The sequence below is a fragment of the Malus sylvestris genome, chromosome 9 (assembly GCF_916048215.2).
Source record: "Malus sylvestris chromosome 9, drMalSylv7.2, whole genome shotgun sequence".
In the NCBI taxonomy this organism is placed as follows: domain Eukaryota; kingdom Viridiplantae; phylum Streptophyta; class Magnoliopsida; order Rosales; family Rosaceae; genus Malus; species Malus sylvestris.
In genome coordinates, this window is record NC_062268.1 from 7,127,496 (window position 1) to 7,152,665 (window position 25,170).

Below are 25,170 nucleotides of genomic sequence, written 5' to 3' on the forward strand. Positions count from 1 at the left end.
CTCACACACCAAAGAAACAAATAGAGGAAGAAATATAATGAATAATTTCTTCTCTATACATATAGCTCAAAGCTATTACAACAACACCTATTTTTGGTGGATGATTACTAACCAAATGAAGCAGCAGCTTCTTCTTCCTTTTGGGCTCTCTGCAGAAAAAAGCTCTAACTTCTCTCTGCAGCTCTCTCTTCTCTCTTCAGCTCTCTCTACTGAAAAAATGAGCTTTGCATCTCTTCTCATCTATCCGAAACAAACCTCAATTATTATGGTTAATAAAAAACCACAAAAGAAGAAAACATCATCATTTGCTTTTCCCTAAAACAAGGAAGAAACATCATCATTTGTCTTTTTTCTTTTGAATTGTTTATGGCCAAAAGTTGGCCACTTGGCCACATACTCCAACAAAGTAATCAGTCTGTGTAATGCTGACCTGGGTAATTTTAGTTCTGAAGTACTGTCATCCAGAGGTCCTAATGTAATGGCGATGGGTTGGGAACTACCAATGGAACCAACCTGTACAACACCCGCAGACTGCAGGGATTGGCCACATTCAATTTGCAATCCTGCAAGAGACAGAAAGAAAAGATGCCTTTGCGAAACCAATTTTCGATGGGATGGCTTGAATTGTACTCAAGGTGAGAGTTTCATGTTAGGTATAAAATTTCGGTCATGCATGTTCCCTCTTGCAAATCAAAATTTTATGTTGATACGAGTGCTGCAGAATCGTTTTACATTGTACAATACAGTAAAAATGATTATATGACAATAAAAAATATTTTCTTTTCTTTCTTGCAGAAGGTCATCTTCTAGGGCCACCAAAAGAAGAGCATACGAGAAGAAAATTGCCGTTGTCTCTTAAAATTGTAGCGGTACTTTTAAGTGTGATTTTTCTGGCGTGCATCGTCATTTCCATTTATAGCGGTACTTTTAACTGCTTTTCTATATGCGTTATTGTCATTAAAGATCTGCAGAGTTGTTCATAGTTGATGAGAATAAATGTCTTCAATTCCCTGTATTAGATCAAATAAGACGAGGACAATTTGATATTGAAAGGAGAGTCAAGGAGTTGATAGACACAAGCGAGTTCAAGGAAGAGGAAGGTATAGATGTACCTTTTTTTGATATGCAAACTATACTAGACGCAACAGATAATTTCTCAAATGCAAACAAGCTTGGATAAGGGGGATACGGGCCTGTTTACAAGGTAAGTAAACAGTTGTTTACCATTCCTTAGCACTCGAATCACCTTATATAGCAACAAATTTATACGTAAGGGATTTTGTTGCCAGGGAGTGTTTCTTGGAGGCCAAGAAATCGCGGTGAAAAGGCTATCAAGGGTGTCAGGACAAGGCTTACAGGAATTTAGAAATGAGGTGGTGCTGATCGCCAAACTTCAACACCGAAACCTTGTTAGACTTAAGGGCTATTGCATGAAAGGAGAAGAAAAGATCTTACTCTATGAGTACATGCCTAACAAAAGTTTAGACTCCTTTATATTCGGTTCGTTCCTACTCCTCTTTTCATTATCTGTCACTGCATGATATATGGTTTCTTGATTGACTTAACTACGATAGCTACTAAATTTTTCTCTAAATGGAAAATGGAAATTCTGCAAGATCATACAAAAAGCATGTTTCTCAACTGGGAGATGCGTTTTAGCATCATTTTGGGAATCGCTCGAGGGCTTCTTTATCTTCATCAAGATTCCAGATTGAGGATCATTCATAGAGATTTGAAAACCAGCAACATTCTCCTAGATGAGGAGATGAACCCCAGAATATCCGACTTCGGTTTAGCGAGGATTGTTGGAGGCTAGGAAACTCAGGCAAACACAAACACTGTAGTTGGAACTTAGTGAGTTACTAAGTTTTGTGTCTATGATTTCATATTCTTGACCCTTTTAGGTGAAAGTGCTTTTGTGCCTGCATAAGTTACAAAGTATTTTTTTTGATACAGTGGTTATATGGCTCCGGAGTATGCATTGGACGGAACTTTCTCAGTGAAATCAGATGTCTTTAGCTTTGGCGTGGTTCTTCTTGAGATAATCAGCGGAAAAAAGAACACAGGCTTTTACCAATCCGAACAAACTTTCAGCCTCATAAATTATGTAAGACAGCAAGTGCGTCGAATATTTCATATCCATTTTTAACCCCAATTTACACTTGCATCAGTCTTGAATTTTACCATTTTCCTAGGCATGGAGACTCTGGACAGAAAACAAGGTGCTGGATTTAATGGACAAGACTTTGGACGAAAGTTGCAACAAAAACCAGTTTTCCAAGTGTGTCAATGTCGGCCTCTTATGCGTACAAGAAGATCCAAACGATCGGCCCGCCATGTCAAAAATATCTCTCTTAATATAAACAAGCAAGCTATCACTCAACCATTGATCTCCCATTTTGTTCCTAAGTGGACCCTTAACAATATTCATGACAGAAAATGCTCTCTCCACTGAAGTAGTTGCAACTGGTAAAACTAAAGACAATGTAATGAGCAAATATACATAATTGAATACTTGATGCATCCTTGTCTCCACCATTTTTTTTGCAAGATCACCAATCCCTTCCAATTGAGAGAAATCACTATTGGAACGCACATAATGAATATAAATCTCAAGTTGATCTTCAAGTGCCAAACGATCCTCATCCAAAAAGTCTTGAGGATAAAATTGAGCAAGACGAAGTAACTTTGGTTTATCAAAAGCCACAAATGAATCTTTTGGACTCAAACATGCCAAACAAATAAGCAACTCAGTATTTCCTCATTAAAGTGATCATCTAACTCCGTAATTTGCTCATCAATGACATAAATGAAGAGCTCCACACGATAATGATGACGATTTGTCTTTATTGGAGCATTACACCTTGACCTCCCTAGAAGTATAAATGCCTCTTCCATGTTTGGAACATCAATATGATGTTTTTTCACAAAAAGAAGATACTTCATCAACCAATGCATCGAACCCATTATTCCTCATCCAATGTAGCTTTTCCCTGCATGATTTCACTAAAGCCATTGCATTCACAATTTCTTGATCTTTCCTTTGCAATGCTTGTAACAAATCATTTGTGAGTCCCAATATGAATTTCATCAAGAAAAGGTGAAACACAAACTCAAAAGTATGTATGTCTCTCATTAACTTATTTGTTTCACCTGCACTTTCATTGGGATTATTATCAATAACCATTTGAAGCACATGAACCACGGATGAAAACATGAAAATGATGCTAATCAAGGTACCATAGTGTGAGTTCCATCGTGTGTTACCGGCACGTTTGAGACTTGTTTCTTGATTTAAGCCTCGCCCCGTTATAAGACAATCATTTTCAAAAGCTATCATAAGCTCTTCTTGAAGTTGCTGTCAAAGTAAATCACGCCGCTTACAAGATGCTCCAACATGATTAACCACACTATTAGCCGTTGCAAAAAAAAAAGAGGCAATGTCTATATTCTTCTTTGCTACGGCAACAAGAGCTAGTTGAAGTTGATGAGCAAAGCAATGAACATAATATGCAAAAGGTTGTTCTTTCAATATCTTTGTTTTAAGGCCATTCAACTCACCTCTCATATTGCTAGCACCATCATAACCTTGTCCTCGTAGCTTAGAAATGCTCAAACCGTTGCGAGAAAAGAATGTATCAATAGCATCCTTTAGTGAACTTGAAGTAGTGTCGGTAACATGTTGGATACCCACAAATCTTTCAATTACATGCCCGTTGTCATCCACATGACGCAACACCATAGCCATTTGCTCTTTCACCGACACATCACGTGCTTCATCCACCAATATTGAAAAGAATCTATCTTTTAGACCATCCATGATAGCATCAAGTGTTTCAAGGGCACATGAATTCACAATTTCTTTTTGAATGGAAGGAGCTAGTAATTTGAGATTCCTCGGAGCATTTTCCATCACAACTTCTCTAACTTTATCATCATTATCTGCAAGGAATTGCAATAGCTCCAAGTAATTTCCCCTATTGTTTGAAGTGGCACTTTTATCATGACCACGAAAAGTAAGACCTTGTTGCAATAAAAACTTAGTGCACTTGATTGATGCATTTAAGCATGGGCGATAAGCCTTACGAGCTTGGTCGGAGTGTTTGCTCACTGCCGTTTCAATATGTGTAGCTTGATTCATCAAATTTGCAGCAGCTTCTCTAGCCTTATTATGAACACTCCCAACCGGTCCAACATGCATCTTAAATCTTTCTCTCCCTTTCTTCCAAGTCTTAAATTCATCTCTAGCGAAAGCTTTACTACCCACTAGTTCAAAATTGGTTTTAAAGAGATAGCAATAGAGACAAAATGCCGCATCTTTAGATATACTATACTCTAACCAATCAAACTCATCAAACCATTGGGGAATGAAGCGTCGATTAATTCCCGACATATTAGTTATTGGGAAATTATGACCTCTAGGTTGACAATGTCCTTTTTGTAGATATGATCTTCGGACCTCATCTCTCATATTAGCATCATAATCTATCATTTGAATTCTTAATCCAGGATCCGCTTGAAGATTACCCAAAACATCATCTAACTGACTTTGTCTTGAACTTGGAGTTCTTGAACTACCAACAGTATTTGAACTATCAACATTATTTGAACTACCCGAACTCGATGATGACTTTCTCTTAAAAAACCGTTCCATAATAATTCTACATATACAAAATATTCAAAATAAATACTCACAATATAAACAAACCATCAACATAATCAAAATAAATATGAATTGGATTTCAATTAAATTAAATATATTCTACATATACAAAATAATGAAAATAAAAACTCACAATATAAACAAACCATCAACATAATCAAAATAAATATGAATTGGATTTCAATTAAATTAAAGATATTCTACATATACAAAATAATGAAAATAAAAACCCACAATATAAACAAACCATCAATATAATCAAAATAAATATGAATTGAATTTCAATTAAATTAAATATATTCTACGTATACAAAATAATGAAAATAAAAACTCACAATATAAACAAACCATAAATATAATCAAAATAAATATGAATTGAATTTCAATTAATTTAAATATATTCTACATATACAAAATAATGAAAATAAAAACTCACAATATAATCAAACCACCAATATAATCAAAATAAATATGAATTAGGTTTCAATTAAATTAAATATATCATACATTATATATAGGGTTTAGAACTTACTTGAATTGTGAAATTTCACAATAACAATGTCAATGAGCAAATATAAAGAGAGTAGCTGGCGCGGCACCACCACCACCACAGCGCGACACCTCAATGGCGGCAGCAAGGGAGGAGATGGAGTTGAGGGTTCGGGGGGGGGGGGGGGATTGTGTTTGGAACTTAGGGTTGGAGGAGGAGAAAACAAAAGAAAATTGGGGGTTTTGGAATGGGGGAGTCGGATCTATGAAAGAAGAAGAGAGCTGCCTTTTTTTTTTTTTTTTTTTTTTTTTTCAGACCTGGCCCAAAACGACGTCGTTTTGGCTAGGTCATTTAAAAAAAAATTGCCTGGGCCAAAACGACGTCGTTTTGCCCAGGTTGTTTTTTTAAAAAAGGCCCGCGCGGGCTCCTTCTTCTTCTTCAACCTGCAAGGTTGCCTTTTTTCTTCTTTCAAACATTCCGTCGAACAAGTGGTGTGCAGCTCCAAGAGGTCACACCAGTAGCTTCAAGGGACCTCTAAGATTATTTTCATGGCTTCCAAGGGGTCGTGCGACCCCATTGACCCCACTGTGGCTCCGCTTTTGCCACCAGTATGGTAGAAGGTAGATAATTAAAGGACGGTTGATACTCTAGTTTTTTACTCTTTTTTCACGTCTCAGTTTTTTCCTTTTTTATATTTAACGCTTATCGCGGTAATTATAAAAGCATGTCTCAAATGTTTCTGGTCAGAAAAGTTTGAGTTTGACCTCTTGGCAGTGTGACTTGGTTTCATCGTCTATTCTTTTCTTTCTTTTTCTCAGATTAATCCTCGATTGAGTTCTTGATTAACTTATCATGAAATCAACTTGGAATGAGTGTTTTTTTTCTTCTTTCTTTATTTTTATGGGTTTAGGGATTCGATTCGGTGGATTTCAATTATATAAGCGATTTATGGTTAATGATAGGTTTAATATATGGAGATTTAGATAGGGAAGTGATTTTTGCACGCGCTTTATCACACTCAAACCCATACAGTTGCAACGTAACAAAATCACAAAAGTAGATCGTGTACGAATCCAAAACAAAAGCACACAGCTTCACCAAACTAAGCATTCAAACCACCATGATTATCACCAAACACAGATTATAAATGTAAAGCATTCCATGGTTCTACAAAACGCTGGAATGGAATCCTCAAAACCGTTCCATTCTTGAATAGACAAGGAAATGAATGCAATTACTAGTTCCACTCTCGCATTCCGACCAACCAAATAGATGTCGTTTTCTTATCTGGAATGTTAAACAGCGATTGTGGAAATCAATTACATCGAAAACGGACTGGTAATGAAGCCTATGGAGGGGTTCGCTTTCAACGGACCTGAAACCTTAGGTTTATTCATTTGAAGGAATCTATTTGCACTTGCGTTTATGTTTTCCTAATTGGAATGTTTTTTTATTGTTGGTAACGAGAGTAAATCGATCTTTGCTCCTTATTATACAATAATTACATAACTTGTGACCTAAGTAAAGCTACGAATCCATATTCGGGTTCGACGTAATTTTTTGTGTTAGTAAGCTTTGTCATCGAAATTGGTTAACTGCACATATTGAATTTCTGCGTTAAAAAGCTCGATGATACCGTGCATAGATCGATCATATTCCTCTGCAAATTTGTTCGTTGACATGTATTGAGTTAGTAATAATATCATAATTAGAATTAAGGGTTTGAAAGCTAATAGGTCATCTTGTTTATATTTCAAATCACATTTTGTTGTAGCAATGTGCTCTCAATTACAAGGCAATCTTGTGTTGTTAGGCATTTAACTTTCTCATATGGCAGTGTGTAATTATCTCGAATACAGCCACAATGATATTCAATACGTAGAAGTCTCCTTAATTTTAGATGATCATGGATAGCGAAAAGAGGTGAGTAGGAGCAAGGGCGATTCCAACTCTTTATAAGCCGTTGTAAGATTTTTTTAACTTTCCGGCATTCTTCACCTTCTCACGAGTAGCCTTCACTCCCCTTCGTGTGGATCCACTGCTTTATCTAACTCTTGACCAAATTGACCTAGTCCCCTTCAGATAAGTTGATAACTATTAATCTAGCAACTCAAACCTACCAATAATTTATTGGCACATTGCTCACAGCTTGCAAAGGTAACAAGTAGGTGTAGGCATATAGGGGTACTTTTGAGAATATGGAAAACAGCATCAGGACAAATGATCTAGCTTAGATACTTGTATCCTTGCGGTGATCGAAAGGGAACTTCACATTTCAGCAGGATCAAGAGGGAACTTGATCTGGTCAGATCCTAGAGATCGATGGTTGCAGCGTGTATAATAATTTTGGTAGTTGCAATAGCAAAAATGGTTTGGTTTGCAAGTGCTTACCTGGTTTTAAGCCTTGTTCGCCGGATAATTGGAACAATGGGGATTATTCAGCTGGATTTGTTAGGAAATCAACAAACAATGCTGTGAGCGACAAGTTCTTGAGTTTGAAGATGATGAAGGTGGGAAACCCTGATTCGCAATTTAATGCCAAAAGTTAGATGGAATGCAAAATAGAGTGCCTTAACAACTGCCAGTGCCAAGCTTATTTATACGAGGAGGTTCATATCACACGAAGGGGTGGAAGTAGTAGTTCTACATGCTGAATTTGGTTAGAGGATGTTAGCAATCTTCAGGAGGAGTATGTCAGCGGCTGGAACTTCCAGGTTCGTGTAACAGTTGCGGATATAGGTATGATTCTCTTATATAAAAATGCCGGAATTGCTACAGGTTCATGTAGCAGTTCCATATGTTCTTTTGGTAGACAATCATGCAAGCTAAACATTTGCTCGACTGTTTTTAAATTTTCAAGGAATTATATTTTTGAGAGCAACATCGAGGAATTTCGATACTTGTGGTACAAACCAGCTGATCCTTTATCCCCTGAGCGCTGGAACAAAATGTGGTGATCCTACATACTAACCTCTCCACTCGCGGTTATGCGTGCGCGAATTTTTTTTTTTAGCTACGTCTGTCACATTTATGTTACTTTGCAATCTACAAATTTTTATGCTAAAGCAATGTCCGAAATGCCGATAATATCGGCGAAATATCGCCGATATTATCGGTTTTTCATGTTACTGATATTTTAATAGGTATCCAACGGGTTTTCCGTCAAAATATCGCGATATTATCGCCGAGGATCCGTCGTCGCAACGGTATCGCCGATATTATCGGTTTTTCATGTTACTGATATTTTAATAGGTATCCAACGGGTTTTCCGTCAAAATATCGCGATATTATCGCCGAGGATCCGTCGTCGCAACGGCAACCAAGGCTCCGTCGTCGCAGCTGCCAAGATATGCGCCCCTCTCTGCAATCCACGCTCAGACCCATCAAAATGAGCAATCCCTTTTCTCCGGAGGTGGCCGGAATATGGATTGGGTGTCCTTGGGGTCATCGGGGTTCCTCTGTGCGTCGCCATGCTTCCCAGAGACGGAGGAGAGGGAGGGAGAGTTCAGGAGGGTGGTGGAGATGCTGCGCTGGCATCGGGGTGGACGAATTTGGGTGTGCCTGGGTGTGGGTGCGATCGGGGAAATGGAGTGAGAGAACGAGAGTTCGAGAGAGAGATAGAGTTGAGAACTGAGAGAGAGTGAGGGGTCCAAGAGAGACTCGGGAAAAGAGAGAGACAGAGATAGGGTGAGGGTTAGTGGGCTACCATGTGGCAGCGTGACGGAGAGTGAGAATCAAGATGGAGGGTCCAGATTAGATTAGGATAAATGACTCAATTGCACAATTTATATAATTTCAGGGAAAGAGTGAAAATATAAATTAATCTGGGGGTCCAGATTAGATTAGGATAAAGGACTCAATTTCAGGGAAAGAGTGAAAATATATAATTTTAGGGAAAGAGTGAAAAATTTGAACCTCAAAGAGTGAAAAATTTGCCAGCTCGCTATATAATCAACTTAAAATCAGTTAAATCCATCATGCAATGCATTTCCTTCCAATTTTTTGTGATAAACTAATAGATAATTGACTAAATAAACATCCTGCAAAGTTTCAATAAAAGTTTCCAAGTTTTTCTTACAATTTCTGTGGTTTCCATATTACTTTTATCGATATCGATAATATCCCGATATTTCCATCGATATTTCCGTGTTTTTGGACTATTGATATTTCCGATATCATCGATATTTAATACCTTGTGCTAATGCATATACATTATAAACGTGGGCAGTGTGGCAGATTCAAGAAATATTATTTGAAAGGTCAGTAAGAACAGCGTGGCAGTGGGCAAAATTTTAGGAACGGAATAGCATGCAAATTGGCATATCATCTAGCCTTGGTAGGCTTAAAGTCATTTGCCAAGTCACATTACACGTATGTCGACATATGCCAACAGCTTCTGAGCGAGCATGTCGACTGATGTGAATAGTTTTTGAGTGAGCATGCCGACAAATGCCAACATATGTTGAGTGAGCCTACGGACAGATGCCCATTGTAACGCATACAAAGGCATGACACTAGCAGCTACCCCGCACATAGAGGTAATTCGTCGAGTAGTTAGACGACATCTTTCGATGACATCTCAGATTTTCAAAAGGCGATACCGAATTCTTCCATGAAGGATTTATGAGCTTGAGGAGGTCAGCTGACCTCGATGATAGAAAATATGTTGGCATATGGTATACCCAATTGGGTCCGAGGACAGCGGTATGAGTTGCCAACAGAGAACCCCCAGTTCTCAATTCAACTAGAACCACATTTCTTGCACTCCAAGACTGTAACCTTCAAGAGTTACTGATCAATGAGGGTTGAAACATGAACGATTTTATTTTATTTTATCTTTTAGAGGGATTTTGTTCATTTTGATTATGGTTTTTCATGGTTTTTAGGATTTTTTTCAATTTCTATTCCACTTTAGTTAGCAACACTCCTAAAATTATGAAGTATGTGAGTCTCGTATTACAATTAATAATGTATTACACGAACAATTTTAAACTAGTGACATATTTAGTTAGAGAATGTGAGAATTCATAATTCAATACCTAAAAAAAGTAAGAAATCATATTGACTAGAGAAATACTAAGGAAACTCTCAAAAGTGGAACTCTACTAGAATCTTTGCCGCCTCATATTTTAGGCACAATATTTAATAATGTATGCATGAGAATTGACATTAAACTGTACGATGTCAGAGAGTATAAAAAGACCCACTTTAAAAAGGTCTCCTTAGCATTTCTCTGTTAATTATATGGCCAATTGATTTGTTCCTATACAATTTCTCTCTCTTCTCGTTTCAAAGATTTCTCCATAAGAGGTTACAAATCACAAATATTGTGTGTGGGCTAAACAAGCGACTTCACTAGCACAAAACTGCTGGACCAAAATCCAAAGCCCAAAGGTTAATGTTGCCAACAATTGGGTTCGAACCTGTACTGCTGAAACCCAGCCCAACATAACTATCGTTGCCGCCAAAATTTTCCAAAATTCCACCTTTACCCCTCAAGGCGCACTGAGAATTGAAAGGAAATTTATTCTTCAGAAGGAATAACAACCATCGACAATGGGGCTCCGGCCGATTTGATCGTCATCCTCGTGCTCACGCTTGGCTTCTAAACAATGGCCAAGCGTCGGAAGTGGAGATACTCACTCGCTGGTCACCACAGGATTCTCCATTTCCGAATAGTATGCTGCTCATTACTCCTTAATCTTGCTTATCTCTACTAGTTAATAAAACACTCATTGTCAATCAAAATTATATGAAATTACCAGTTTAATCCTCTAATTAATACAGAATATAAATAAGAAATATGGGGCATAAATGTAATTTCACACAACCAAATTTTGTTGTTTTTTTTCAAAACCTCACCTATATGTAATCTTAACATATCTTTAATTAAAAAAATAAAAAATAAAAAAATTTCTCAATTCCCACATTCTCTATCACTCTCTTCCTCTCTCCTTCTATTTCAAAAATTAAATATAAAAAATTTTCTCACACACGTGTGTGCCCATATGCTGGTTTTACTTAAAATAAAACACAAAATAGAACTGCTTTGGTCTGCATAATTGCCATATGCTCCCCAAAGAAGATGAAGAACCAAAATTCAATTCTAATTATTAATTTATTTTCTTTCAAATTGCATTCATGGGTAAAATCGAAGTTTTTTGATGTACACCCATTGTAACGTAAACAATTTGAGCTTGTAGTTCAAGTGATCAGTATTTTTTTTTTTTGTTCGGGGTCTAAAATTCGATATCTACTGTGCTTGTACAACAGAAAAAAAAGTCATTTACAAAATAAGAGGGAAAGCGAGAAGTAAAGTTGTGGACCCAGATAAAATATACGACCATGACTTTGCGCCAGCTACTTTCTTTTTGGGTACTATAACTTGCATTGGCTACTTTTCTATCATTGGCTCTGTCTATATATATATGTATATATGTCTATTTATGTATATATGTGTATATGGGGACACAAAGAAAAGATGAAATGTACAGAACTCGACGACCTTGACCCTGCACATTGGGCCAACTGCTCTTCACCCCAGCATTGAGTGATTGCTACAGGATCAACATTTTCTGCTCTGGCCGCCGGCCGGTACGTAAATTTATCATTCTCTAGGATATTTGTTAATTAAGTTGCCAATCTGCTGTTAATCTGTTTTAGTAAAATGGCTTATGGGACAAAATTTGCAGTCTAAGAGAGCTTTCTGTTTTTGCGAGTAGGTAATGTCTTAGGTACTTCTTGATAAATGCTGATGGAAAAGATCACGACATCTTGGTAGCTGTAGCCTCCTTAATGATGTTTCTCAGAGGGAGGTTAACAAGATCAAATTACGTCATTGCATCGTTTGTGAATCGCATGCTGTTTTACATATTTGTTTCGTATGCAGCAGTCTTCTTGTGCTCATCTCACCCATTTTGCTGTGCTAGAGATACAATAACATATGGCGCTCCAATTACCGACGGTGTTGAATCAGGAACTCTTGTTTCATCTGGTGGAAGATTTGAACTCGGATTCTTTAGCCCTTCACTTAATGGGACTCAAAGATATGTTGGCATATGGTATCACCAACTGAGTCCGAGGACAGTGGTATGGGTTGCCAACAGAGAAACCCCAGTTCTCAATTCCACTAGTACCGGATTTCTTGCACTCCGAGATGGTAACCTCCAAGTGTTGGATACTACTGGAAAGAGTTACTGGTCAACGACGGCTGAAACATCCGAGTCTTTAACGCAGACTGTGACCCTCATGGACTCCGGGAACCTTGTCTTAAGTAGCGGCGATGATAAGTTGGCTGTGAATATTCTGTGGCAGAGCTTTCAACGTCCAACTGATACATTCATTCCTGGGATGGTATTGGATAAAAGCTTGGAGTTGACTTCGTGGAGAGGCGAAGATGACCCGGCAAAGGGGAAATTCATCTTCAAACAAGATCAAGTTGGAGAGAACCAGTATGTCATCTCAAAATCAGAATCGATTCTTTACTGGAAAGGTGGAGAACCGGCAACTGATGCATTTTACAGCTTTGATCAAATGCTTCCTGCGGTTACTTACTTATTATCAAATTTCAGCAAGAAATATGTTGTTAGAAATTCCCCCAAGATTTTCAGTTCTCCGAGTCAAAACTCCACTTATAAAAACATAACAATTCCTCCACGATCAGAATACGATTATACAAGGTTGGTGATTAGTGTTGCTGGAGAGATACAGTTTTGGACGTGGATTAATTCCACAAAGCAGTGGAATTTGTATTGGTATGCGCCAAGAGATGAATGTAGTGTGTTTAATGCTTGTGGCAACTTTGGCAGCTGCAATAGTAATAATAGGCCGCTGCTGTGCAAATGTTTGCCAGGTTTCAAGCCCCAGTATCTACAGCAGTGGAATTCTGGAGACTTTTCAGGTGGATGCACAAGAGAGTATGCATTATGTGGTGACGACAAGAATGATACCTTCTTGAGCTTGAAGAAAATGAAAGTGGGAAACCCAGATTTAGGAATCAATGTCGACAATGAAACAGAATGCAGGAACATGTGCTTAACTAGCTGCCAATGCAACGCTTATTCATATGCTAACTTTAGTCAACGAAGGGATGCGCCTCCTTCATTGTGCAGAATATGGGACTCAGTTAATAATCTTGAAGAAGAGTATACTGATAGGGGCCAGGACCTCTCTGTTCGTGTTGTGTTGTCTGATTTAGGTATTCTTCCTCTGAAGCTTCCTGAAACTAACAAATGAATGTGAGGATGGCATAATTATTTACAATACAATAAAAATGATTTTCTTTTCTTTCTTGCAGAAGGTAATCTTCCAGAGCCATCAAAAGAAGACCATACGAGAAGAAAATTGTCATTGTCTCTGATAATTGTAGCGGTGCTTTTAAGTGTGATTTTTCTGGCGTGCATCGTCATTTCCATTTATATCTGGCGAAGAAATATGAACAACAAACGAGGTAACTGCTTTTCTATATGCGTTATTGTCATGAAAGATCCGCAGAGTTGTTCATAGTTGATGAGAATAAATGTCTTCAATTCCCTGTATTAGATCAAATAAGACGAGGACAATTTGATAGTGAAAGGAGAGTCAAGGAGTTGATAGACACAAGCGAGTTCAAGGAAGAGGAAGGTATAGATGTAGCATTTTTTGATCTGCAAACTATACTAGACGCTACAGATAATTTCTCAAATGCAAACAAGCTTGGACAAGGGGGATACGGGCCTGTTTACAAGGTAATCGAACAGTTGTTTACCATTCCTTAGTACTCGAATCACCTTATATAGCAACACTTGTTTGTCATTAATATGTTTATCTGTTGTAGTTTCTTATAAATTTATATGCAAGGGATTTTGTTGCCAGGGAATGTTTCTTGGAGGCCAAGAAATCGCGGTGAAAAGGCTATCAAGGGTTTCAGGACAAGGCTTGCAGGAATTTAGAAATGAGGTGGTGCTGATTGCCAAACTTCAACACCGAAACCTTGTTAGACTTAAGGGATATTGCATGAAAGGAGAAGAAAAGATCTTACTCTATGAGTACATGCCTAACAAAAGTTTAGACTCCTTTATATTCGGTTCGTTCCTACTCCTCTTTTCATTTTCTTTTACTGCATGATATATGGTTTCTTGATTGACTTAACTACGATAGCTTCTAAATTTTTCACTATATGGAAACTGGAAATTCTGCAAGATCATACAAAAAGCATGTTTCTCAATTGGGAGATGCGTTTTAGCATCATTTTGGGAATTGCTCGAGGACTTCTTTATCTTCACCAAGATTCCAGATTGAGGATCATTCATAGAGATTTGAAAACGAGCAACATTCTCCTAGATGAGGAGATGAACCCCAAAATATCTGACTTCGGTTTGGCGAGGATTGTTGGAGGCAAGGAAACTCAGGCAAACACAAACACTGTAGTTGGAACTTAGTAAGTTACTAAGTTCTGTGTCTATGATTTCATATCCTTGACCCTTTTAGGTGGAAGTGCTTTTGTGCCTGCATAAGTTACTAAGTATATTTTTTGATGCAGTGGTTACATGTCTCCGGAGTATGCATTGGACGGAACTTTCTCAGTGAAATCAGATGTCTTTAGCTTTGGCGTGGTTCTTCTTGAGATAATCAGTGGAAAAAAGAACACAGGCTTTTATCAATCGAAACAAACTTTCAGCCTCATAAATTATGTAAGTGCGTCGAATATTCCATATCCATTTTAACCCCATTAAACCCTATACACCATTTTTGAATTTTACCATTTTTTCAGGCATGGAGACTCTGGACAGAAAACAAGGTGCAAGATTTAATGGACAAGACTCTGGAAGAAAGTTGCAACGAAAGCCAGTTTATCAAGTGTGTCAATGTCGGACTCTTATGCGTACAAGAAGATCCGAGCGATCGCCACTCCATGTCGAATGTGATCACCATGCTCGACAGTGAAACTGCAATGTGTCCAGCTCCTAAACAACCAGCATTTCTCACAAGGAGAGGCAACTCCAGCACAGCTTTTTCTCCTAGTAAGCCAGAAATTATATCTGAAATAAGCAATAGTCTGGTAGAAGGTAGATAATTAAAGCACGGCTGATACTCTAATTTTTCACTCTTTCATAAGCCTTTGACCTTTTCACGTGGCATTTGTTTTCTTTCTGTATATCTAACGGTTAACGCGGTAATTATAGAAGCCTGTCTCTAGTGTTTCTGGTCCCAAAAGTTTGAGTTTGACCTCTTTGCTGTGTGACTTGGACTCATTGTGTATTCTTTTCTTTCTGATCCTGGAATCAACTTGGAATGAATGTTTTTCTTTTTTATTTCCTTTCTTTTTGTGGGGGTCGAGGAGGAGGTGGGACCTGTGATATTTTGGCTTGGGACGTAAAAAATTAGGATACATTATGGGAAAATAAAACTTCCATCGAAGAGAGCAACAAAATAAGGAATAGGTTTATTTTTCTACATGTTAGTATTATTTCTTTGATACTTCCAAGGGGATTTCCGCATATTTTGCTTGGGGTTAATCTTTTCTAATTATATTAGAAATTCTATAAGAACTTGTTATAATTGGATTTATTGGATTGTTTCATCAACAGTGTTGGGTAAAAGATTTGGAGTATAAAGTTCAATTAGATTCGTTTTTTCTGAAGGGTATACAGATTAACATTATCAATTAGAATAACATTTAATATATTGTTTCAGTGACACTATCGATATTATATATATGTATATTTGTCATGTATGTAAATAATAGGAAGTGCTATTCACACATCCATTTGTACTTTCCACACACTTTTGTAATATTTGGTTATTAATATTTTTCAATTCATTTGATCTGACCCACTATCCTAAATAATACATCATTCGTCCATTATATAGTTGTCATGTAGAGCTGTGCTACATGCCCTTGCATGTGCGTGAGCGTTTTTAATCAAGGGAACTTTAACGAAAAACTCTCGGTACTGCTCACTTTAACGAAAAACCACATTTTTACACTAAAAAGTCAATCCTGGTACTATTCACTTTACCATTTATTTTGTCCTTATCGTTAAAACTTAAAGTTTTCAAGCCTTTTTCATTAGTTTTCATTTTAATCAATTGGGTGACGAAATTAATGATATTAGATTAATAACGCTCAATACTTTTTGTTCAGAAAACTTATCCTCCACTAGAGAATCATTTTATGATTTACCCCTCACCTTAATACTACTTTGTATTTTTAACAAACGATATTATCTACACTAAGGTGGAGGGGGGGTGGGCTTAGCCTCACAATGAGCTAGCAATATTGTGATTTAATTAGTTATTTATTATATGCCGGTTATAAAAAAGGTCTTTCGCACGCGGATAATAATGTAATTAAATTAGTTGTCAAATGATTTTTTTTTAACAAACAATATTATCTACACTAAGGGGGAGAGAGTGAGTTTAGCCTCACAATGGGCTAGCAATAATGTGATTCAATCAATTGTTTATTAAATATTATTTTCTCTATTCTTAATGTAAATTCTATAAAGACTGATTTTATTATGTGAATTCAGTTGCTTTAATTGGTTTATGAGGGGTTTCTTCTAGTACGATCTAAGATTATTCATTTACTTCAAATATTTGACTTTCCTTTTGTCAATTTATGCATACAAATACATTTAAAACGTGTAAGTCATGCTTAGCACGTCGTGATTCAAAAAATACCTTCTGCACACACGTGAGCGCGTGCATGAAGGTTAATATTATTAAAATAATTAAGCAAAAACAAGAAAATAATGCAGGTTGACTTTGGTCTTCATGGGTCTCTATCATCATATTATTATTTAAGTAATTAAGAGAAAAACATAAATGTGGCTTGTTTGTTTTCATAAAAATTTGAGTGCTCCCAGGTACTCAAGTTTATTAGCAATTAGATTTTGATTTTTATAATTTTAAATAAAAATTTAACAGTTAAAACACAATAGGCTAAATAGCTAAAATGGTCCCTGAGATTTTCATAATCAATAGAAATGGTCCATGAGATTGAAAATCAATAGAAATGGTTCCTGAGATTGTCCACCATCCATGATTTTGGTCATTCCGTTATAAACTCTTTGGGCAATTTTCAAAACTTCGTAACTCAATCGTTTCTTAACCAAATTCGACCCATAATATATCAAAATGAAGATAGGAAGTGTAGAACAAGATTATACCTATTTGGAAGGCCAATGGTTGTCGGAAATGGTCAGAAAATAGCCTGAAAGGTGACTGGTCTGCGGGAAAACTGGAAAACTCGCCGGAAACTGGGTAAACTTTAAACGTTTATAACTTCTTCAATACTCAACGAAATCGAGTGATTTAAAAACAAAAATCATACTTCTCGACAAGACAAAGATAATGATAGTACCTTTCTCAACATCCAACTCACCGTGGTTCATCTCGTCAAGAAGCATGATTTTAGTTTTGAATCACTCGATTTTGTTGAGCATTGAAGAAGTTATGAACGTTTAAAGTTCACCCAGTTTCCGGCAAGTTTTCCAATTTTCTCATGGACCAGTCACCTTTTAGGCTATTTTCCGGCCATCTTCGGAAACCATTGGGCTTCCAAATAGATATAATCTTGTTCTACACTTTCCTATCTTCATTTTGATATATTATAGGTCAAATTTGGTTAAGAATCGATTGAGTTACGAAGTTTTGAAAATTGTCCAAAAAGTTTTTAATGGAAAGACCAAAATCATGGATGGTGGACAATCTCAGGGACCATTTCTATTGATTTTCAATCTCAAATACCATTTCTATTGATTATGCAAATCTTAAGAACCATTTTGGGTATTTAGCCAACACAATAAATATCAAGTACTCGGAGCACAAAAAATAATCCCTTATTTTCATATTTCATATATAAAAATGTTGACTTGTATAGTTTCCTATAATTTAGGATTTCCTAGTTTAGGATGGATCCCATGTAATCTGGGAGAAATCTCTTTGTAATCTCCTGTAATTATTCTTTCCTATTTGATAAGGCTTAGGGTTGTATATTATACCTATTCCTTAGAAGAATAAAGATATTATTCCAAGCATTCTCTTCTTGGTACCAGAGCCTAGGTAAGGAAAAAAGGGAGAAGCAGTGCGATGTGCCCAGAAACAAAATCACCAGCCGCGCATCCAGTTGTGTTGTGCCATCCGACCAGCGAGCGACGTCGTCGTTGTTGACCCAAGAACCTAGAACCACCCGCCGCGTAGCCAGGTGTGCAGCGCTGACAATTCTCTGCTGCATATCACATTGAATTGCTGTTGGTTGAGGAAAAGAAAGGACAAAGTGTGATTGACGAAAAGGTTTTTATAAAAAAAAAAAAAAAGAAGAAAAAAAGGGGTTAAAACATGTTAGTTGAAGGAAAGGAAAAAGTGAAGGTGCTGTCAATTTCCACAAAAGGTGAAGGTGCTGTTTGAAGACAGGAAAAAAAAAAAAGGAAAATTTTTTTTTTTAAAATTTTTTGGGCCACTATTGGTTTTTGGGTCTACATAGCTGCTGTTGCATTTGGCACCTCCAAACGTTGCACCCAACTCACAATGGCAGCCCGTACTTGTGCACTTCCAAAACCGATCTGACCGAACCAAGAGTAGGACTAATAGTGACTGGTCCACAACTCTTGGCAATTCCTCCTATTGCCGGCCTAGCCAATGTCCTGGTTATCTTGATAATTGGGACGCGACTCGTGATCTCCGCTGTAACAAACGCGTGCATTGATTGCCGAGGCTAATGTAGCTTCTGAACATACAAGTAATGATGGTAAGGCTTTCAAAGTTTCTGCATCTGTTACGAATAATGCGTGGATAATTGATTCTGATGCTATTGAACATATGACTTGTGATTCTAGACAGGTAGAAACCCTAAAACTATCCACCAAAACTGTCGTGAGTGTCACCAACGGTAACCTGCCCTTGTTAGTGGTAATGTCTTGGAGATAAGTGGTGACCATTCACATGGAAACAATGCTGAAACCTTTGAAAGGGACGACTTGACACGCCTCGATCCCGATATTCCCCGAATACCAAGAAAGGCACATGCTGGCCGACACCCGAGGGTGACGAAAGCCATTTATTAAGTGCAATTGCTGAAAATAAAGGATAACTAAGACTTATAAATATAAAAGAATAAAGAATAAGCATTTAATGAACGTGTTCAGAGCATACGACTAACTAGAACACTGAAAGAAATAATATAAAATTGAATGAACCAAATGATGGATCCTACACAGAGAGGACTCGAAGATACCGATGCGGAAGTGCCTAGATGCCGGGATTGTATGCCTCGATTCTAATTCCTGAAGGGGGCGGAAAACAAACATGAGTGGACCAATTTGATATATATATAATAAAACAGTTATCAACGTACTAACCCCCAGGTTTTATGAAAACACATATATAATGATAAACATAGGTTTTCCGAAACCTAGCATGTCGTGCAATCTCTCAAATCATAACTTGTATATATAATAATCACTAGTGAATTGTCCGATAACCCCCAGGCCCCATGCCGGCTCCCTGTCTCTGAGCAGACAGTCAGAGGAAAATACACTTCAAGCCCCATGCCGGCTCCCCGTCCCTGTGCTAAATAGCCAGAGGAAACACACTCCAGGCTCTATGCCAACACCAAACCATCGCCCGGGACGAACCAGAATCTATCCCTACGTCCCGTAGCGGAAAGGACCACTAGGTAAGTACAAAACCATTAAACATATATATATTGAAAAACAACTTCATAGTATAAAGTCATCCATCATTTATACTATAAAGAGGTGTTCGAAACATGTTCTAAATATCATATCGTCATCCATCAGATATTCTATAAGAACACGGGTTATAGGAAAAATAGTAATAATTCAAACTAGCCTCAGTAAGTATATTATCTCAAAGCGTCTCATAGAACATAATCATTAAATCATGATTTTCCATGTATGCATTTCTACTATTAAAACATGCATTTTTAGAAGGGGTCCACTCACAGTACTTAGCCGCCGAAGAGCTACGCAACCTATCGAAGAAGGAATGCCATAGATAATAGCCCCTAAGCACATAAATGGTCCAATTATTAAAACTTTAAATGATTGAATTTGGGAAAACGGACTTCATAAATGGATTCAGGACGTCGAATTACCCTAATAAGGGCCCCGAACGAAAACCCAAAAAGTCAACCCTAAAGTCAACGTTGACCGGGGGTCAACGGTCAAACTAGGTCAAATGGGTTTTAGGCTTGAATCCGGATTAGGGTTTAGGTTAAATAGGATTAGGATCTATTGGGTTTTGGGTTTAGGGTCCTAAGGTTTTTGGTTAAAAAGGATAGAGTGAAAAGGGGTGGTTTGGGCTTAACCCCCAAACCCACATTCACACACACACCGCCCCACAAACACACACCCACACGGCACATACACACACACCACACATGCACGGCACATGCACAACACACACACGCACACACATCACACATGCACGGCACATGCACAACACACACACACACACACCACACATGCACAGACACATACACATACACACACACCACACATGCATAGACACAGACACAGACACACACACACACACATCACACAACCCACACACACACACCCAGGGCATACAACACACTCACGGCCCAGAGGCCTCACAACTAAAAGGGTTGGGCTCGGCAGGGAAAGGCCCAAAGGCCTTTGGGTTTCTGGGCTATCAGATTCAAAGGAAGAAGAAGGCCGGAAATTCGGCCGGAAAACCACCCAACTTTAAACGACCATAACTTTGTCACTACTCAACGAAACCAAGTGAAATAAGAACAAAAGTTGTAGCCCTCAAAGAGACGAAGAGAATGGTACCTCACACGACGTCCAAATCACCATGTTTTGGCCGGAAAATGCCTCGAAAGCCTCGGAGTTCGCCGGAAACTGGGTAAGATTCAAATGAGTATAACGTCTTTAAGACTCAACGAAATTGAGTGAAACAAAAAGGAAAGTTGTAGTTCTCAGCGAGACGAAGAGATTGATACCTTGCACGCTGGCCAACTTGCCATGGTTTGGCCGGAAATGGCCTCGAAAGCCTTCAGTTTCTCGCCGGAAATCTAGGGAAGTCTCCCCGACGTGTTTCTTCATGGTTTGATGTCCAAAATCACAACCACGGGTCAGAAAAGGACTATAGGGATGAAAAGAGAAGTATTTGGATTGTTTTTTGAGACCTACCCATGTCGAGTGTGACAGAGACTCGCCGGAGCTCTTCCTCGGGTTTATGCCGTGACTTGCAGCGGCGGGAGAGAGAGGGAAAGCTGATGGTGTTGATGATGAGGGAGATGAGGGTGTGCAAGGAGGGAGAACATGGGTGAGAGGGAGAGAGTTGCAGAGAAATGGAGAGAGATACGGGAAAGAGAGAACAGAGAGAGAAGAGAAAGATGGGAGGCTGGGGACAGAAACCAGGGGTGGGCCCCTTGGGCTCACAAATTAAGACCCAAAAACCATTTTAAAAGCAAGATAAACTCAAACTTAGTGAAAATACAATTTAAATTGGGGGCGGGTGTAACATGACTCAACATCGCCAAATAACTTACTGCCTGATAGCTTACTGCTAGTTTCCTCACCACCAGACAGTCCTATGTTGCCAGCTATCTCACAGTCGATCTTGAGTCCCAATAACCTATCATGCACCACCACCATGTCGTTTCCCTGATTGCGTCAACCGAGGTGTTCCTAAACTTACTTATGAAGCCGACCCTAAATGCAAAACTAGGTATCCGATGAGTAAGCCCAACCTTGAGTCTAATGTGTTATACCCGTTAAGTAATTATGTGTCTACAAGTCACCTGTCAAAATCAAATAAGTCATTTGTGCATCAATTATCTAGTGTATCTATTCCTAACAGTGTGCATGAGGCTTTAGCTGATCCACGTTGGAAAGCAGCAATGAATGAAGAGTTGAAGTCTTTGAAGAAGAATTCTACCTGGGAGATCACAGAATTGCCAACTGGCAAGAAACCTGTGGGATGCAAATGGGTTTATACCGTGAAGTACAAGGCTGATGGGATAGTGGATCGCTTCAAGGCTAGACTAGTAGCAAAATGATACACTCAAAAATATGGAATTGACTATACAGATACATTTGCCCCTGTGGCCAAGATCAATACAGTCCGTGTTTTGTTGTCCTTAGCTGCAAATTTTAATTGGCCATTGCAGCAGTTCGATGTGAAGAATGCCTTCTTGCATGAGGATTTGATAGAAGAGATTTACATGGAACTCCCACCAGGGAGTAACGTTCCAGATATGCATAGAAAAAAGGTGTGTAGGCTTCGAAAGTCATTGCATAGGTTGAAACAGTCTCCAAGAACGTGGTTCGGTAGATTTACCAAGTATTTGAGAGCATTTGGATATAAGAAAAGCAACTGTGATCACATGTTGTTCTTGAAGCGTCAGAATGGAAAGCTTACAGCACTCATTATATATGTGGATGACATGGTAGTTACCGGTAATGATTCGGATGAGCATGCAGCCTTGCAGAAATATTTAAGTACATAATTCGAGATGAAGGATCTTGGGTCTCTGAAGTATTTTCTCGGGATTGAGGTATCGAGGAGCAAGTTAGGAATCTTCTTGTCACAAAGAAAGTATATTCTTGACCTGTTAAAAGAAACTGGCATGTCAGCATGCAAACCCGTGACTACTCCGTTGGCAGAAGGAATGAAGTTGAGTATTGATTTAAACCAAGTACTGGTAGATAAAGGGATGTATCAATGGTCAGTGGGAAGATTAATGTATTTGGCACATACTAGACCAGACCTTGCTCATGCCTTGAGTGTTGTTAGTCAATACATGCATGATCCAGGAGAACAACACATGAATGCAGTTATGAGGATATTGAGTTATTTGAAAGGAAGTCCGGGGAAAGGGATTCTATTTAAGAAGAATGGTCATTTTAGTATTGAAGGTTATACAGATGCTGACTGGGCCGGTTCGAGTGATGATAGACACTCAACATCAGGCTACTTGGAGAAGTAAGAAGCAGGGGGGTAGTAGCAAGGTCGAGTGTAGAAGCAGAATACAGAAGTATGGCACTTGGTATTTGTGAGATTTTATGGCTTAAACTACTACTACAAGATTTGGGTGTTAAACATAGTCAACCGATGAAGTTGTTTTGTGATAATAAGGCTGCTCGCGATATTGCTCATAATCCGGTACAACATGATAGAACTAAACATGTGGAGGTTGACATGTTCTTTATTAAAGAAAAGCTAGAGGGTAAAATAATTGAAGTACCTTCAATCAGAACGGAAGATCAAATAGCTGACATTCTCACCAAAGTAGTTTCAAGTGAAAAGTTTTCTAAGTTTCTAGACAAGTTGGGCATGTTTAACATATATGCACCAACTTCAGGGGGAGTGTTGACTTGTATAGTTTCCTATAATTTAGGATTTCTTAGTTTAGGATGGATCCCATGTAATCTAGGAGAAATCTCTTTGTAATCTCCTATAATTATTCTTTCCTATTTGATAAGGCTTAGGGTTGTATATTATACCTATTCCTTAGAAGAATAAGGATATTATTCCAAGCATTCTCTTCTAAAAACCCGCGTAAGCCCATGTCTTAAATTCTTCCTCACAAAAAAGAGGAAGAAAAGTGAGGATATGGGGGTCGCTAGAAAAAAAAGGAAGGAGATGACATGAGAGAGATTAAACAATATCCTTCGTACCTCATTCCTTGACCTGGCTGTCCTCCTTGCCTTTGCTTTCCCAATAATTCAATCTGGTCTGTGACTAAGAACCCTTCAAATTGCATTTTATTGTCGCAATGTGCTCTCAGTTACAGCAAAAACACTATACTTGGAGAAAAAAATTTATAACGGGATGTCATTGTGCTGGATTGCCGGTATTCCAAGGCAATCTTGCGTTGTTAGACATTTTAACTTTCTCACATGCCAATGCTTGATTGTCTTGAATATAGCTATAATGAGATTCATTGTATGAAAGTCTCCTTAGAAATTTTGGAACATCTTGGATAGCAAAAAGGCGAGTAGGAGCAATAGCGCTTTCAACTCTTCATGACTCTTGTAAGATTTTTTTAAGCTTTCCGGCATGAACCATTCTTCACGTCATTACGAATAGCCTTCACTCGCCCTTGTGTGGATCCACTGCTTTATCTAACTGTTGAATAAAATTGACCTAGTCACCTTCAGATAAGTTGATAACTATTACTCTAGCAACAAATTTTCACTCAAATCTAACCAATAATTTATCAGCATATTGCTCATAGCTTGCAAAGGTAACATGTAGCCATCTAGGGGTACTTTTGAGAATATGGAAAATTGCATCAGGACATGTGAATGTCTAGAGCCACACAATGTAATTAACTTAATCATTAGTTTTTTTTTCCACTGTATGCCTCCTAGATTAAGAGAAATGTTCTAACTTAGATACTTGTATCATTATGGTGATCGAAATCAAGATCAGGAAGTTAATCATCGTTACCTGGTCTGCCAATCACATATTCTTCTGTATGTTCTTTCTCTACTCTTTCTTGTTATGCACTTATTTTCTGTGTTGCATTGCTAAAGATACCGTGATACTTGGCAGCTTGATAGTGATGACCAATGTGATACTATGTTTCATCAGGAGAGAGATTCGAACTCAGGTTTTTTACTCCTAATAGGAGCTCTGAGAGTAGAAGATATATCGGAATGTGGTACTATGGATCGAATCCGCAAACCGGCTGCCAAAATAGAGACAAGCCACTTTCGGATGCTGCTCATGCTGTTTGTAGAAGATGGAAATCTTAAGGTGTTGGATGGTGGCGGGGTAATGTACTGGTCCACAAATCTTGAGAGATGATCTTCGAACAGGACTTCGAAGCTTATGGACTTGAAATCTTGTTGTTGTGAGCAATGAAGCTCAGGGATGAATTCTTTGGCAGAGTTTCGAAAATCCGATCGACACATTTCTTCCTGGCATGAAAATGAACGAAAATTTAGTACTTACTTCATGGACAAGTAATGTTGATCCTGCAACCGGGAATTTCACATTTCAGGAGGATCAAAAGGGAACAAACCAATTCGTT

At 38.2% G+C, this 25,170-nt stretch overlaps 4 protein-coding genes and 1 pseudogene across 5 annotated transcripts in view; 4 read left to right on the forward strand and 1 right to left on the reverse strand.

The window, feature by feature from the left end:
* Window positions 1–6,015, forward strand: part of LOC126634590 (G-type lectin S-receptor-like serine/threonine-protein kinase At4g03230) — a 42,481-nt gene extending 36,466 nt beyond the window's left edge. The window contains exon 9 of the mRNA XM_050305121.1: window positions 5,813–6,015. The gene's annotated coding sequence lies outside the window, so the exon portion shown is untranslated. The remainder of the gene's footprint in view (window positions 1–5,812) is intronic.
* LOC126582646 (G-type lectin S-receptor-like serine/threonine-protein kinase At4g03230) lies at window positions 218–2,568 on the forward strand (annotated as a pseudogene).
* On the reverse strand, window positions 3,337–4,654 carry LOC126582647 (uncharacterized). The gene is made up of 2 exons (XM_050246806.1): window positions 3,562–4,654; window positions 3,337–3,410 (listed from the first exon to the last, which is right to left on the reverse strand). The coding sequence occupies exons 1-2, from the start codon at window positions 4,652–4,654 to the stop codon at window positions 3,337–3,339; spliced, it is 1,167 nt and encodes a 388-aa protein (XP_050102763.1).
* A 5,589-nt stretch (window positions 6,016–11,604) lies between the features above and the next one.
* LOC126582648 (G-type lectin S-receptor-like serine/threonine-protein kinase At4g03230) lies at window positions 11,605–13,388 on the forward strand. Its single transcript, XM_050246807.1, has 2 exons — window positions 11,605–11,747; window positions 11,876–13,388. Exon 2 carries the CDS (start codon window positions 11,949–11,951, stop codon window positions 13,386–13,388), a length of 1,440 nt encoding a protein of 479 aa, XP_050102764.1. The 5' UTR covers window positions 11,605–11,747; window positions 11,876–11,948.
* Window positions 13,265–15,347, forward strand: LOC126634592 (G-type lectin S-receptor-like serine/threonine-protein kinase At4g03230). Of its 2 annotated transcripts, XM_050305126.1 has the most exons (7): window positions 13,265–13,350; window positions 13,450–13,602; window positions 13,695–13,879; window positions 14,007–14,217; window positions 14,334–14,571; window positions 14,674–14,824; window positions 14,905–15,347. In XM_050305126.1, the coding sequence occupies exons 2-7, from the start codon at window positions 13,587–13,589 to the stop codon at window positions 15,205–15,207; spliced, it is 1,104 nt and encodes a 367-aa protein (XP_050161083.1). In that variant the 5' UTR covers window positions 13,265–13,350; window positions 13,450–13,586; the 3' UTR covers window positions 15,208–15,347. The 2 variants fall into 2 exon arrangements, with proteins under 2 accessions (XP_050161083.1, XP_050161084.1); XM_050305127.1 differs by lacking the exons at window positions 13,265–13,350; window positions 13,450–13,602 and having other exon boundaries at window positions 13,779–13,893.
* Window positions 15,348–25,170: the final 9,823 nt, after the last annotated feature.

Excerpts from the sequence above, each read along its gene's own strand:
- LOC126582647 (XM_050246806.1), bottom strand. The coding sequence starts at position 4,654 with ATGGAACGGTTTTTTAAGAGAAAGTCATCATCGAGTTCGGGTAGTTCA. Across the intron at positions 3,411-3,561 it reads TGGTGCTAGCAATATGAGAG|TGTGGTTAATCATGTTGGAG; the intron begins GTGAGTTGAATG and ends AACGGCTAATAG.
- LOC126582648 (XM_050246807.1), top strand. The coding sequence starts at position 11,949 with ATGATGTTTCTCAGAGGGAGGTTAACAAGATCAAATTACGTCATTGCA.
- LOC126634592 (XM_050305126.1), top strand. Across the intron at positions 13,880-14,006 it reads GATACGGGCCTGTTTACAAG|GGAATGTTTCTTGGAGGCCA; the intron begins GTAATCGAACAG and ends TTTTGTTGCCAG. Across the intron at positions 14,218-14,333 it reads TTTAGACTCCTTTATATTCG|ATCATACAAAAAGCATGTTT; the intron begins GTTCGTTCCTAC and ends AAATTCTGCAAG.